The sequence below is a fragment of the Oryzias latipes genome, chromosome 6 (assembly GCF_053564925.1).
Source record: "Oryzias latipes strain Hd-rR chromosome 6, Olatipes_Hd-rR_3.1".
NCBI lineage: Eukaryota > Metazoa > Chordata > Actinopteri > Beloniformes > Adrianichthyidae > Oryzias > Oryzias latipes.
In genome coordinates, this window is record NC_136242.1 from 10,763,434 (window position 1) to 10,777,500 (window position 14,067).

General features: G+C 41.6%; 1 protein-coding gene and 2 pseudogenes across 1 annotated transcript in view; 1 reads left to right on the top strand and 2 right to left on the bottom strand.

Annotated features, from left to right (window-relative positions):
- Positions 1–3,111: 3,111 nt before the first annotated feature.
- Positions 3,112–3,277, bottom strand: LOC144992950 (U2 spliceosomal RNA; annotated as a pseudogene).
- Positions 3,278–5,324: 2,047 nt separating this feature from the next.
- Positions 5,325–5,498, top strand: LOC144992916 (U2 spliceosomal RNA; annotated as a pseudogene).
- A 3,102-nt stretch (positions 5,499–8,600) lies between these two features.
- scamp2 (secretory carrier membrane protein 2) overlaps positions 8,601–14,067 on the bottom strand; it is a 15,008-nt gene continuing 9,541 nt past the window's right edge. Inside the window, exons 5-9 of the mRNA XM_023955608.2 lie at positions 13,642–13,770; positions 12,456–12,615; positions 11,785–11,886; positions 11,154–11,271; positions 8,601–10,049 (exon numbers count right to left, since the gene is read on the bottom strand). Coding sequence (XP_023811376.1) covers positions 9,900–10,049; positions 11,154–11,271; positions 11,785–11,886; positions 12,456–12,615; positions 13,642–13,770 — 659 coding nt within the window. The 3' untranslated portion in view covers positions 8,601–9,899. The remainder of the gene's footprint in view (positions 10,050–11,153; positions 11,272–11,784; positions 11,887–12,455; positions 12,616–13,641; positions 13,771–14,067) is intronic.

Below are 14,067 nucleotides of genomic sequence, written 5' to 3' on the forward strand. Positions count from 1 at the left end.
TTCTCTAAATCTACGAACACACAATGCAGCTCCTTCTGACCTTCTCTGTACTTTTCCATCAACATCCTCAAAGCAAAAATGGCATCAGTGGTGCTCTTACGGGGCATGAAACCATACTGCTGCTCACAGATCTCCACCTTCTTCCTAAGCCTGGCTTCCACTACTCTTTCCCACAGCTTCATTGTGTGGCTCATCAACTTTATTCCTCTATAGTTGCTGCAGTTCTGCATGTCACCCTTGTTCTTAAAGATCGGGACCAGAACGCTTCTCCTCCATTCCTCAGGCATCTTCTCACTCTCTAAAATCCTATTGAACAACCTTGTTAGAAATTCCACTGCTGTCTCTCCGAGGCACTTCCATACCTCCACAGGTACGTCATCAGGACCAACGGCCTTTCCGCTCTTCATCCTTTTCAGAGCCTTCCTAACCTCATCCTTTCCAATCTCTACTACATCCTGCTCCACAACAACCACATCTTCCTCCCTTCTTTCCCTGTCATTTTCCTCGTTCATCAGCTCCTCAAAATACTCCTTCCATCTTTTCTGTACACTCTCTTGGGTTGTTAGCACCTTTCCATCTCTGTCCTTAATCACCCTTATCTGTTGCACGTCCTTCCCATCTCTGTCTCTCTGTCTGGCTAGCCTGTACAAGTCCTTTTCTCCTTCCTTTGTGTCTAACCTGTCATATAGCTCATCGTAAGCTTTCTGTTTGGCCTTTGCCACCTCTCTCTTCACTCTACGCTGCGCTTCCTTGTACTCCTGTCTACCTTCCTCAGTCCTTTCTACATCCCACTTCCTTTTAGCCAACCTCTTCCTCTGGACGCATTCCTGTACTTCCTCATTCCACCACCAAGTCTCTTTACCGTCTTTCCTCTTTCCAGATGACACACCTAGCACCTTCCTACCTGTTTCCCTGATAATCTCTGCTGTAGTTTCCCAGTCCTCTGGAAGCTCATCCTGACCACCCAGGACCTGCCTCAACTTCTGCCTAAATTCCTCACAAGTTTCTTCATTCTGTAGCTTCCACCACTTGGTCTTCTTTTCTGTTTTCCCTCTCTTCTTCTTCCTGACCTCCAGAGTCATTTTACACACCACCATGCGGTGCTGTCTGGCTACACTCTCTCCTACCACCACTTTGCAGTCATTAACCTCTCTCAAATGACCTCGTCTACATAGGATGTAGTCCACCTGAGTACTCCTACCTCCACTTCTGTATGTCACTCTATGTTCCTCTCTCTTCTGGAAGTAAGTGTTGACTACAGCCATTTCCATCCTCTTCGCAAAGTCCACCACCATCTGTCCCTCCAGATTCCTTTCCTTCACACCAAACCTGCCCATCACCTCCTCATCACCTCTGTTGCCCTCACCAACATGCCCATTAAAGTCTGCTCCAATAACAACTCTCTCTCCTCTGGGAAAACTCTCTATGACCTCATCCAACTCACTCCAGAATCTCTCCTTCACTTCTAAGTCACAGCCAACCTGTGGCGCATACCCACTGACTACATTCACCATCACCCCTTCGATTTCTAACTTTAAGCTCATCATCCTGTCTGAGACTCTTTTCACTTCTAGAACACTGTTTACAAACTCCCCCTTCAGAATCACTCCTACCCCGTTTCTCTTCCTATCAACACCATGATAGAACAGTTTGTATCCTCCTCCAATACTACGTGCCTTGCTGCCCTTCCACCTTGTCTCCTGCACACACAGTACATCTACCTTCCTTCTCTCCATCATGTCTGCCAGCTCTCTGCCTTTCCCTGTCATTGTGCCAACATTAAGAGTCCCTATTCTCAAACCTATGTTCCTGCCTTTTCCCTTCTCTCTCTGGCCACGGACCCTTCTGCCTCCCCTCTTTCTTCCACCAACAGTAGTCAAATTTCCACCGACACCCTGTAGGTTAACAGCATCGGTGGCGGTCGTTGTTAACCCGGGCCTCGACCGATCCGGTATGTCTAAAGTGTTGTGGATGATTCGCATGGTTATTTTGGCAATTTTTACGCCGGATGCCCTTCCTGACGCAACCCTCTCTATTTATCCGGGCTTGGGACCGGCACAGAAGTTACTGGCTTGCAACCCCTGTGGCTAGATTCATTTTTTCATTCATTTTTCATAATTACTGTATATTATTTCTTATATTTTGTTCAACATTACCATTATCTTCCTCTTTGTCAGTTATCATTTGGCTGATCTCCTGCAGGTGTGCTGCATCAGGAGTCTCGTTAGTGGGACCTATCAAAGGTGTGTCAGGTTTACTCTTCCCAGTTTTAAGTTTATTTGCAAATGACTTAGGGCAGTTTCTGAAGAGGTGATTTGTCTCACCACAGAGATTACATTGACGGCCATTTGGGCACTCCTCATACACATGACCAGTGTTTCTGCATTTACCACAGAAGGGTTCTGAACAATCTTCTACAAGAAGGCCGTGCTCTCCACACCTTCTGCTCAGCTTTGGCTGTTCTTGGTAATAAACATAACCTCTATTCTCTCCCAACACTATCAGGGATGGGAGATGTTTTAGGCCTTGGAAACCCTGTGGTTCTTGCCTTAGATGGACAGGCACTCGCCAGGCACAGTTCCAAATATCATCAACATCCCTAACCTTCACAGCTTGGCCTTTTACGGTACAGTATCTGCCCAACCACACACAAATATCTTCTGCGTTAACAGTTTCGTTGAACAGTTTGACAAATTTATACGTTTTCATTGAGTTGTCTGTTAGCTTTTCTACTTGGAAAAGTGCAAAATGGGATTTCACATTTTCAAAACGGGTCCAGAATTCGCACAGAATAGAGCTAGTCCGAAAGCTTACATCAAAACATTTGTTCAATGGTAGAGTCAAAATGCAGTTCAAGACCTCAGGTTTGAATCCTAGAGTTTTCTGGACCAAGTTCCTTGAAAAGTCAAGTCTGGAAATGTAAGCTACCTTACCTTCAATTTCCTGAAAGGTAAACCTGATGCTGTGGTGCCTCCGCAGAAGCTGCTGACGTTTTGGAGGCACCACAAACGGGTGGACTGGACAGAAGTAGATACCTTAACTCAGGTAGCTCTGGGGTATCTGCAAAAAAACATTGACAGCTTAGTAGAAAATGATTACTTTTCAATTACACAGCACCAATATCTCCAGCAGTTGGTGTGATAGCAGGTAACAACAGACAAGCATCAAACAATTGTTGGAGTGATCATAGTCTCTGTCAATGGATAAGATACAAAGTGCAGTAGTCTGATAAGAACAGATACTACACTTGATCTTAGCCAAAATGCAGAGAAGCGATCTTTTAACAAAGAAAGTTGACATTGGTTCTGGTGTGCGACAAGGTTGCCCTTTGTCAGCCCTACTGTACATTCTCTGCGTAGAACCTCTGGCACAGATATTGAAGACAGATTACATTCCAGGTCTTCACATACCAGGTACTGGAGGCCTTGAAGTGAAGTGCCTTTTATATATGGACCACGTCAATATCATATGTGCAGACAGCCGGTCAATAACCAGAGCACTGGAACTGACAGAGTTGTATGGTCAAACTTCTGAAGCAAAACTAAACATAAGACCAAAGTTCAATTTTATGGACCATGGACACACACTGAAACAGAAGGTTTATCTTTGCAGGTGACCTCAAATAATCAGAAAATCTGGGGAGTATGGTTTGACAAAGAGGGCGAGGGCGGAAGTAACTGCCCAGAAGTAGTTTCAAAAGTGCGACAAAGACTGGGCTTTTGGTCAACAAGAAGGCTAACAATGGAGGGGAAGGTTCTGGTTTTGAAAGAGGCAATTCTCCCTTTGTTTTTGTTAATCAGCTTAGTGTTTATGCCACCACTAAGAGCCAGGAGAACCTTGGAACGAAAAATGTTCCATTTTTTGTGGAACTCCAAATGGGAAAGACTGAAAAGAGAAATAACGAAAAGTCCAAAAGAAAAAGGGGGTAAGGGTGTACCGGACCTGTATCTTTTTCTTGGAGCGTACTATACCAGCTTGCACATCAAGCATATTGTTGGTGATAACAAAAATGTGAGGACAGCTGCACTGGTCAGATTTTGGATGGGAGTCTATGTTAAAAAATTAGGTCTGGGAAACATTGATTTGAGAACTCCAATGTTCTTCACTTTAAACAAAAACTATAGAGAAATACAAATCTTTCTTAACCCTTGTGCTATCTTGGATGACCCCACCCTTACGTGTTCTCCATACCATGACAAAGGTACTGTCAAAGGTACTGGTAAGCACTGTCTAGTGGGTCTAGATGACCCAAATCCCAACATTAAAGTGCCTAGGGTTAGCCTAGGGATAGCACAAGGGTTAAGAAATTCAACTTGGAAGGATCAAACGGGGATAAACTGACAAATCAGACTGCTTATTTCTTCTGCACAGGAGCAAGCACCCGTTTGTCGGGTATGGGGATTTGAAGCAGAGGAGTCAAGGAGTGTCTGGTACCTGGTGAACCATCCTCTTATTCCAAACCGGCTGAAAGATCTGTCGTGGATGGTGGCTCATGAGGTTCTCCCGGTCGGGACCGTTATGCACTCCCGGGGCATGTCCAGAATTCCGCTTTGCCCCCGTCCAGGTTGTGGCGCGCCAGAGACGGTGAGGCACCTGTTCTGGGAGTGCAGTGCTGCTGTAGACCAGTGGGCGACAGCTGGCTCCTTCGGCTTCCCGTACTTGCCAGCAAAGGAAGATCTTACAGCACAACTAGTGCTCTATGGGAGGAGGCAATGCTCAGATCAGAAGGCTGAATGCACTGCATCACAATGGCTCTCCCTAGCCGCCATCAAAGACGCCATGTGGACTTCCAGGAACTTGCTGGTGAGAAAGCACAGGCAGATCCCCCCCGTGGGTGTGATTCGATTGGCCGCAGCAACGGTACACCTTGCCATGACTGCAGGCGGCAGGCCATGAACACATCCACAAAGAAGAATCGCCTTGTCGCCCATTCGGATGGGAGGAGCTGGAGTCCCACATGCAAAAGGTCAAGGCAGCGACGGCCTGGCTCTCCGGGAAAGGCAGGTGGCAAGGAGCACAAAGGGGGGGACCTCCTCTGAGCACCACACAGAAGATCCTTACAATGCCAACAAGAAGATGACTTGAGGGCCACCGGTGCCTCACTCCAAGACTCTGGGGAAAAAACGGCCTAACACCAATTGAAACATTTTGCCCATTGCAGTTGGATCTGAATAAATAAACTTTTATTAAACTGACAAGAACAGATTTTTTTATATATATATATATATATATATATATATATATATATATATATATATATATATATATATATATATATAAATAAATAAATAAATAAATAAATAAATAAATAAATAAATAAATAAATAAATAAATAAATAAAAAAATCTGTTCTTGTCAGTTTAATATCTGATATTTCCTCCAGTGGAGGACAACATATTAAGCCGATTTTTGAAGAACGGATGTGAAGGTGGAGCTTGCTCTATTCACTACATGCATTGACCCAGTATTGCAGTGTTTCTGGGAACAGTGCCCACATCTTTAAATTGGTAAAAAAGAAAAAGTTTAGAGTCAAGCTGGTAGAGCTTGATTAATGTTAAAACGACTGTTTAGGTGAAATTAAATTCTGCCAGACTGTAAAACTGTTTGCAAGTAACAGCACTCTCAAGGAGTCTGCTGTTGCAGCAGGGCATGGATGACATCATCCACGGCCCTGTTCTTATAAGTAATACTGCACTTTGTATTTTACCCATTGACAGAGACTGTGATCACTCCAACTCCTGTTTGATGCATGTCTGTTGTGACCTGCTATCGAACTAACTGCTGGAGATATTGGTGCTGTGCAATTGAAAAGTAATCACTTTCTATTGAACTGTCATTGCTTTTTTACAGATACCCCAGAGCAACTTGAGTCAAGGTAATTACTCCTGCCCAGTCCACCCGTTTGTGGTGCCTCCAAAATGTACTTGCCAGCAAAGGAAGATCTCACAGCACTGATTTTTCCTCAAAGCAGTTTGGCAGCAAACTTTGTGAAAACTAATATTTGTGTCATTTTCAAAACCTTTGGCCATGACTGTTTTCTCATGTGTTCTTTGGGGGTGGAGGAGCCCAATTTTGGGTCTATATATATATATTTTCATTGATCTTCATGATTAATTGGGGAACATTCATGGTAGAAATGGAATTTTCAAAAATGCTTTTTTGAAAGTTGAAAACATAGCACCCAAAATATAAGATTTCAGATAAAATTGTCTTTTACCAAAGGTAGCCCTAATCAGTGCTTCTTTTCTTTGGGGTTATGTAACCCTTGTGCTATCCTATGACCCCACCCTAACATTGACGTGTTTTCCCTACCATGATAAAGGTGGAAAGATTTCATGTAATCCATGGACACCAGTGAAGATCACAAATCATTGAAGAAAAAAGGTTCAGAGCACTGTGTAGTGGGTCTAGATCAGTGTTTTTCAACCAGTGTGCCGCGGCACACTAGTGTGCCGTGGGAGATGGTCAAGTGTGCCGTGGAAAATTGCCCTCATTAACTGATCTAAAAGCATTTCCCATCTCCAGGAAATCAGCTCTTTGGCTACGTTCACACTGCAGGCTGAAACGACCCAATTCCTATCTTTTCACGACAGTCTGAATGACACAGATCCGATCTTTTCAATTGCGACCCAGGCCCCGTGGGTTTGCCGTCCTGATTCCGAATTGTAGCCGTTCTTTTCAATTGCGAACGCCGTCTGACCGGCCAGGCGACTTGATTCCGAACCGTACGTCATCGACACGCAACAAACGTCATCATTTTGCGTTGAAGTAGGCGGGAACGAGAACGTAAACATCAACCATGGTGGACGATGCTGCTGAGATCAGTCAGTGGAAGGGAAGCGAGATCCCCGATTGGATTACTATTTGGGGTGATCGCTCTTTTCAGGCCAAACTCCAGGGCTCTGATCGCAACTGGGCAGTTTTTGAAAGAATTTCCAGATAAATGGCCGAGCGTGGTGTTGAACCTTTCCCGCGATAACTTTTTTTTCTTTCTCCCCTTCCGACCGTGCTCAGAAGCGCGGGGGACCCGAGGTGATCCTCCTCCTCCCTGTTCTGATCCTTAGATTCTCCAGAACGGGTTAATAAAGAGTCCATAGCATTTATTCTGGGGGAAACCTTCCTCCTTCCTCCGTAACACACAACATGAATGCCCCCCCCCCTATTCTCTATCGCGGCACGCGCTTGCACACACACACACGGGGCGCGCGGGCCCAACACATACACATTCCTCTTCCACTACAGTGGGTACAGACGATCCCGACTCCATTGCCTTCTTAAAATGAGAAGATTGTAATTGTGCTGCTCCTTCGTGAAAATAAATTTAATATTACAAAAAGAGCTCCGCTTTTGACAACACTGTTGTTGACATCCATTGTTAACGTTTGCTCCGCAAACAACAAGTGACGTCGTTCACCGTTGAGTATTCTTCTGGCTTCTGCGCATGCGGGTCTCGTTTGGGTCGTGTCACGGTCACACTGGAGATCACAAAAGTTCGGATTTACTTGGAAATGTGAACGGTCTAGCAAACAAATCCGATTTTTTCAAAAAATCCGAATTGAGCATTAAGCCCTGCAGTGTGAACGTAGCCTTTGTTCATCCAAACAGGTCCTGATAAAACACTGAGTAGTTAGGAATATAAACGATCATAAAATACTTTTTTCTTCGTGTTTATTTGATTCTATTAAAGACATTATGATAAGAATGACGGTAACGCGAAATAGCTGCAGCTATAACTGTGTATGGAAAAGTCCCGCAGCTTTTACTGTCTCCACGACTCCACCAATCATTCTTGAAGGCTTAATCACATGTCATCAGTCTGACCAATCAGAAGTGGTTAAAGTCTCCACTTCCTTGTTCCAATTTAGCTCATAACTCAGTCAGTTCCGACAAAAACACCAGCTAAAGCTCGTCTTTAGCGGTGTAGCTTTCCACAGAATCCGGTATCAGACCGTGGAACAAGTGAACAAAACCATGAAGCTCAGAGACGCGAGTCTTTCTGCCGTTTTCTCGCAGTTTTTAGACTACATCTCCCATGATGCATTGGCTTAAAGGGCCAGCGTCTTGAAAACACAACGAACATACAGTTTGTATGTAACTTAACTTTTATTACATCTTTTAGAAAAACATCTGCAACTTCCTGCTTTTTCTGCCACAATTATCACAAAAATGCACGTCAGATTGCCGGGGGGGGGGGGGGGGGGCGCTGTAGATCAAAACAGACTATGAGTTTCTGCTTTTTTTTTTCTTTTTGGGATGCTGGTGTGCCGCGGGATTTTTGTCAAGGTTAAAGTGTGCCGTGGCTCAAAAAAGGTTGAAAAACACTGGTCTAGATGATCCCACTCCCAATGTTAAAGTGCTTTGGATAGTACAAGGGGTAAAGATACCACATCAGAGTGAAAGTTCATAACTTAAATAAATGACTCAAACAGCACAGCGCAACAGAGAAAATGTGGCAGGTCTGCATGTTTACGCCTGCTATGATCAAACAGTGCTTACTAAGTATGAATGAAGGGCAGTGCATTGTTCAACTAATATAAAATATTAAGGTGAAATATTGACATATTTATTGAGACAAACATAAAAATTAAGTGCTAAACACATGAGAGACGAAATGTTTATTAGCTGTGAAATTGTTGAAATACAAGTGACTAAACTGTGTTCTCCCAATACATGCAAACAAGTGCATTTTAACACTACATTCCTTTATCTAATAAACCTTTTTTTGGTACAAAGCATCACTTTCAAATTAACAAACATGTTGAGAAAATATTCAAAAACCGTTGAATTATGGTTGAAAAGGAAGAATCAGTGCAGGATCCTGCTCCATAGGTTCACGTGTGTTCATGTGTTTCTGCAAACGCGCACTGAAATGGTGGAAATTGTGAATCTGATTCAAGTTTGTCAAGACGCTCATGAATAGAAGTTTCAATCTTGGCATTTCCTCTTTGTTCCGAGATCTAACTGTCCAACCCTTATATTCACAAAAATCTTAAGCAATATGGAAACAAAAAGAGCCCTGTCAAATGAATAAATGAATTACATATTGAGAGGACATGTCTATCAGCACATCTATGTTATGACTCATACAGTTTGAGTTTTCAAAAAACAGCTGGTATCAAAGCGGAGTGGAGATTCAGGTAAGACTGAGAACATGTACTGAACATTTGCATTCTACAAGATCTTCATTAACTGAAGGAAACAGAAAACTCAGTGTAGCTCAATTTACATCACAGCTGAATAAAATCCACATGTACAGCATTATTCAAAACATTGGAGCCCGGATTTGTTTTTCAAATCTTTTTTTTCTCGCTTCGTGAAACACCAAGAGGAAATGCTTTTGAGCGTTTAGAGGTCAAAGGACAAATGCTTCATCCCACTGCAATTACAAGATTGGGATACTGTCAGAGGACAACATATTGCACCCATATAAATGCCTTAATCATACGCTTTCACACGGTTAAACACTCAAGAGCTCTGCAAAAAGAAAAACACAAAACATACAAAGCAAAGGCATGCTGAGATAGCAATCAGTCAACTTCATTATAATTTTACTCCCCTGTTGCAGCAGACCTGTGACTTTCCCTCCACTGCTTTACTATTTTACACTTAAATGCAGACGGATGATGATTCTCACTGCGTGTGTAAAAAGTCAAATTCTTAAAATGGGGATGAAAGACAAGAAGCCGTCGTTGAAGCTTCTACATGTTTAAGGTCTTTACATTAGGAGGTCAGAGTAAAATTTTGCTGCAATCAGGAGAGGAAAGGTCATCACAGGACAGGAGCCTGCAGCTCTTCTCCATTGGTTTGGCACAACCTGATGATGCAGCTTTAATTGAAATCATTTACACCTCATAACATAAAGACCTGGACCCTTCACAGGAAGTCACATCAGTCTACAGTTAGTTGTTTCCCTGGAAAGCTCCCTGTGCAGCAGAAGAGGCTGCCCCTGTGGCGGCACTTTGGAAGGTTTTATTGGTGAAAACGCCCTGGGAGAATTCCTGCTGGGCTTTCTGGAAACTGGCCCCGGTGTGACGGTACATGCTGTGCACCTGAAGAAGAAGAGAGAAGGGGAAGACAATGAAGGCTCATCACAGAAACCGAGCAATGAATCATTCATGTTAATAAACTTCCAGTGCTCAATGAAAGGGGTTTAGAGTCTGTGACAGTAACAGGACTCATGCCAGTTTAGACTTTACAAAGAACGTTTTGTTTAGAAGGCACAGCTGCAAGAACAAGTGTAATGGTCTTTCTGGACATTCAATTTATTATTGTTACTAAGAGTTGGAGATGGGTAATACGACCAAAAAATTAAATGTCAGATTTTTTCCCTCTAAATTCGATTTTCCATTTTAAGCTATTTTTTCTCCCTGTTTTTACTTTCTTTGACAAATATCCCAAATTATGGAATTTATTAAACTAAAACTACTTTATTTTGCCATCTCCTTTGGAAATTGGCTTTAACACAAAGTGCAACTAAATACAAAATGTAAAAATGCAGCAGATGTTTTGTGAGCTACCGCTAGCTTGAGCATCTTATAAAGAGAAATACCAGCTTTAGCATTTTTAGTAGAAACAGCCTTGAAAGGGATTTTGCTGCGTTTGGTTTGATGCTCCAAGTTTGAAGTCACAACCCCAGTCACAACGGTACAGCTTTAAGGTTAAGTATGGCGTGATAAGTGGTCAAAGTGCGTCTTGATGAATGACAAAAATCTCAGCTGTAGTTAACAGTCAAATGCTCTTTCCATACAAATTTTTTTCACTGTCAGCACATATCTTAAAGAAATAGGGCAGCAGATGGCTTAAATAAATCCGTTTTTGTTTGTCTTTTTAGCAGCTACTTGGTAAAAAAGGAAACTGACTGCCAGAGGGGGTGGAGCCACAAGCATAACCTTCACTGTCATTGGTTCTCCAGCTCTACCACACAGCTGATGGTGCAAGTTGTCTGTGCTTCATGAGCTCAGCTCTCGTCTGAGCGCTTATTCAAACTTTTTCCAGATAAACAGCTCAACATTAACATGAGTCAGTAGAAAAAGATTTGACAACATTAAAAACAAAAGCGTAAAGAACCTCGATCAAAACAGACTTATAATGTTCATATTTACCAACAAAGTTTTATCTGAAAAGAAAAGCAGCGAAAGTGTGAAGGCATTTACCATTTTAAGGAGGATGATGGAGACCGCAGCACACAGAGTAAAGAGGATGGACACAATGATCATGATGCCTCCCACTGCTTTGTTGGACCCTATGATGGAAATGGCTGCGATCCAGCCACTGGAGCAAAGAAACACTAGGTTTTAGGTGACCTTACCAATAGCATTCATCATTCAGAACACAGCTTTGCAAACTTCCCAGGTCCAAATTCCCAGAAAGAGAAGTAGGAATAAAAAATACTACAGAAAATATGAGTATCAGGGAGATGCACAGAGCCTTCCAGAGGCTCTTATCTGGAGAAACTCACAGTGTTAGCAGCAAACAGAGAAGTGGAGGAAAAGACGTTTCTGGCAGAAAAGGGAAGATAAGAAAATGAGGAAAAGAGAAGGCAGAAATAGATCATTTAGTTATTGAGAGGAAAAGTTCAAGCAAAGAACAAGGTTTCATATTAGCAGGTGTGACACATGCTAAACTGTAAGTATCTTTTTAGTGACAAAATGTTAAAAAAAAACACAAAAATTGGAAGTATAAAACTTCTAGTCTAAATTCAAACCTAGAGCATGACTGAAGTTTGCTATCAAAGGCTACACTTTTTTGGTAAAAATTCAAGCGTAAAAATTGTGCAGAACTCACCTGTTGCCCCAATTAGGGAGGCCAACAGACTGAATGATGAAGACCACCACTTGGCAGAAGAACACAAAGAAGAAGGTGAAGAAGCTGAACGAGCTGTCAGTCCTACAAAAGAAAAAAAATGCATTCAGACAATTCTGGGTGACACATATGTTGTAAACACTCAGGTTTGCAATTTTGTCAGACATAAAAACATCAATTTTAGGTTTAACGAAGAAATCAACGTAGCTGGGAATCACCAAAAATCTGAAAAAAAATGATCTTGATTCCATTTTTCAAAGGACAATGTTTTTATTTAATTTATACCGTGGTCCGGGTGAATACTTGATTCTGATTGGCTGTGAAAAACCTGATTTAAACCAAACAAATAAGAACAAAGCACTAAAAACTAGTTGAATATTTATTTCTTTTGTAAGTGACCATGGTATAAGCAGGATAATGGCCTTCAACATGTGCGTTATCAGAATTAACGTGTTGGGACGGTTCAGGCTGTCACGGCGTGTGTTACTTTCTGATAATTCACACTTCGTCAGCCATTAACCCTGACTTAAATTATTTTTAGAATCTTATATTTCTGATTAAAGTTTTAATGAAAAATCACATCTCCCAATACTGACACAAAAACAGTAAAATCACTCCTTTAATAAAAAAATTTAAAAAAAAGACAAACTCACTTGAAAGCATTGTAGACGGGCCGGTACCAGCAGATGAAAGAGCATGGAGAAAAGAGGATGAGCCAAAGAATGGAGAGGCCGAAGTCCACACCGTACTTGGAGTCGGTGATGAAGTGAGCCATGCAGGCCAGCAGGTTGAGGAACAGAGTCACACAATTGACTGAAACAATGACAGGAAGGCATTATTCTGAAAAATTACTAAAAGCTGTCAGGGAAAGTAACAAATTCACAAATGGAACAATCCATCAAAATTTACAGAATACAAAAAAAACTAAACACTCACTCCGCTTTTGAATTCTTTAGCAGAACCCCTAAAACTTTTTTTGAAACAATGAAACCTCTAGTTGTCTATTTATTGCCTACTGAGGCCATCAGTGGATTCTGTAACCGTCAGTGAGACTTCTGCACTGGTCAGCAGCCATTTTGGTCCACTCTTGGTGTAAACTGTTCCCCTGTGTCAGGTTTGAAGGGGAACTTCTCAATATGTTTCGTCTTGTTCTACAGACATCATAGTCCCACTCCGATCATCTTTTCATTTATTGTAAAAACGTTCCCAGTGGTCTTTTCATTCTGAATCGTGCAGTTTTCAGCCAAAACCAAACACGCTAATTTTGTGTTGTAGAGCATAGTTTCTGCAGAGCAGCAGGAAGTCCTTCATTAGAAATTCGCCTCTAAGTTGTGGGTGGGACTGTTGGTGTGGAGCAAGTCCCCCCTTCCCTTCCCGTCAACCATGACTGAGCGCTCACAGATTGTATTCTTCTGCTAGCAGCATTTTTTTTGGTTTGCTTCTGATTCACAATGATTATAATATACAATGGAAAAAAAACGCAGAAATGCAATTTTAAGTTTAATTTCTTCATATAAGTTCTCCATCATCAGAAAAAGGCTACAAGAACATGTTAAAAACACAATTTTCATCGGAGTGGATCAAGTTTGACTGTTTGAAATAATTTTGTTGAACTGCAATTAAAAAAGATTTTTTTGTCATTTTAGTCAATTCTCATTCATTATTACTTTTAATTTAATGACAGTTTTTCTTTAATTAAGAGTTTAAAAACATATACAAATTTAACATGTGGGTCATTTGAACAAAACTTTTCTTTTCTTGACTCGTGTTTGTCAGAAAACACTTGTATTCATACATCAAGTACTCCTAAAACCACAATAGGAAAAGCAGGACACTTACACATCCAAAGGTAGTAGGTCATTTTGCAGACTCTCTGGTATTCTACTGGGATTTCCTCTGAAAAGTCCTGATAAAAACACGGTTTAATGGGGAAACTCTTGGGAAGTGGAGGCCAGTTGTTTTCTTTTCCTGTCCAGACAAAAAAAGGGGGAACAAGAATTTGGTTTGTCCCTCTATGTCCCTCTGGTCACATCAACAAATCCCTCAACGCATAGACGTTTTAAAGATCACATAGATTTAAAAAAAAAATATTTAAAAAATTTAGAAATGGAAACAAAATTCAAGACACCAAGACACAACTTCAAAAAAATAAATGAAAAGGAAACGTTTTGGAATACATTTATTTACAGACGTCAAAATAAAATGAAAAAAAAAAACGACAAAATAAGTAAAAGCAAAAGTTGGTGTTTTGGGACTTCACTGATT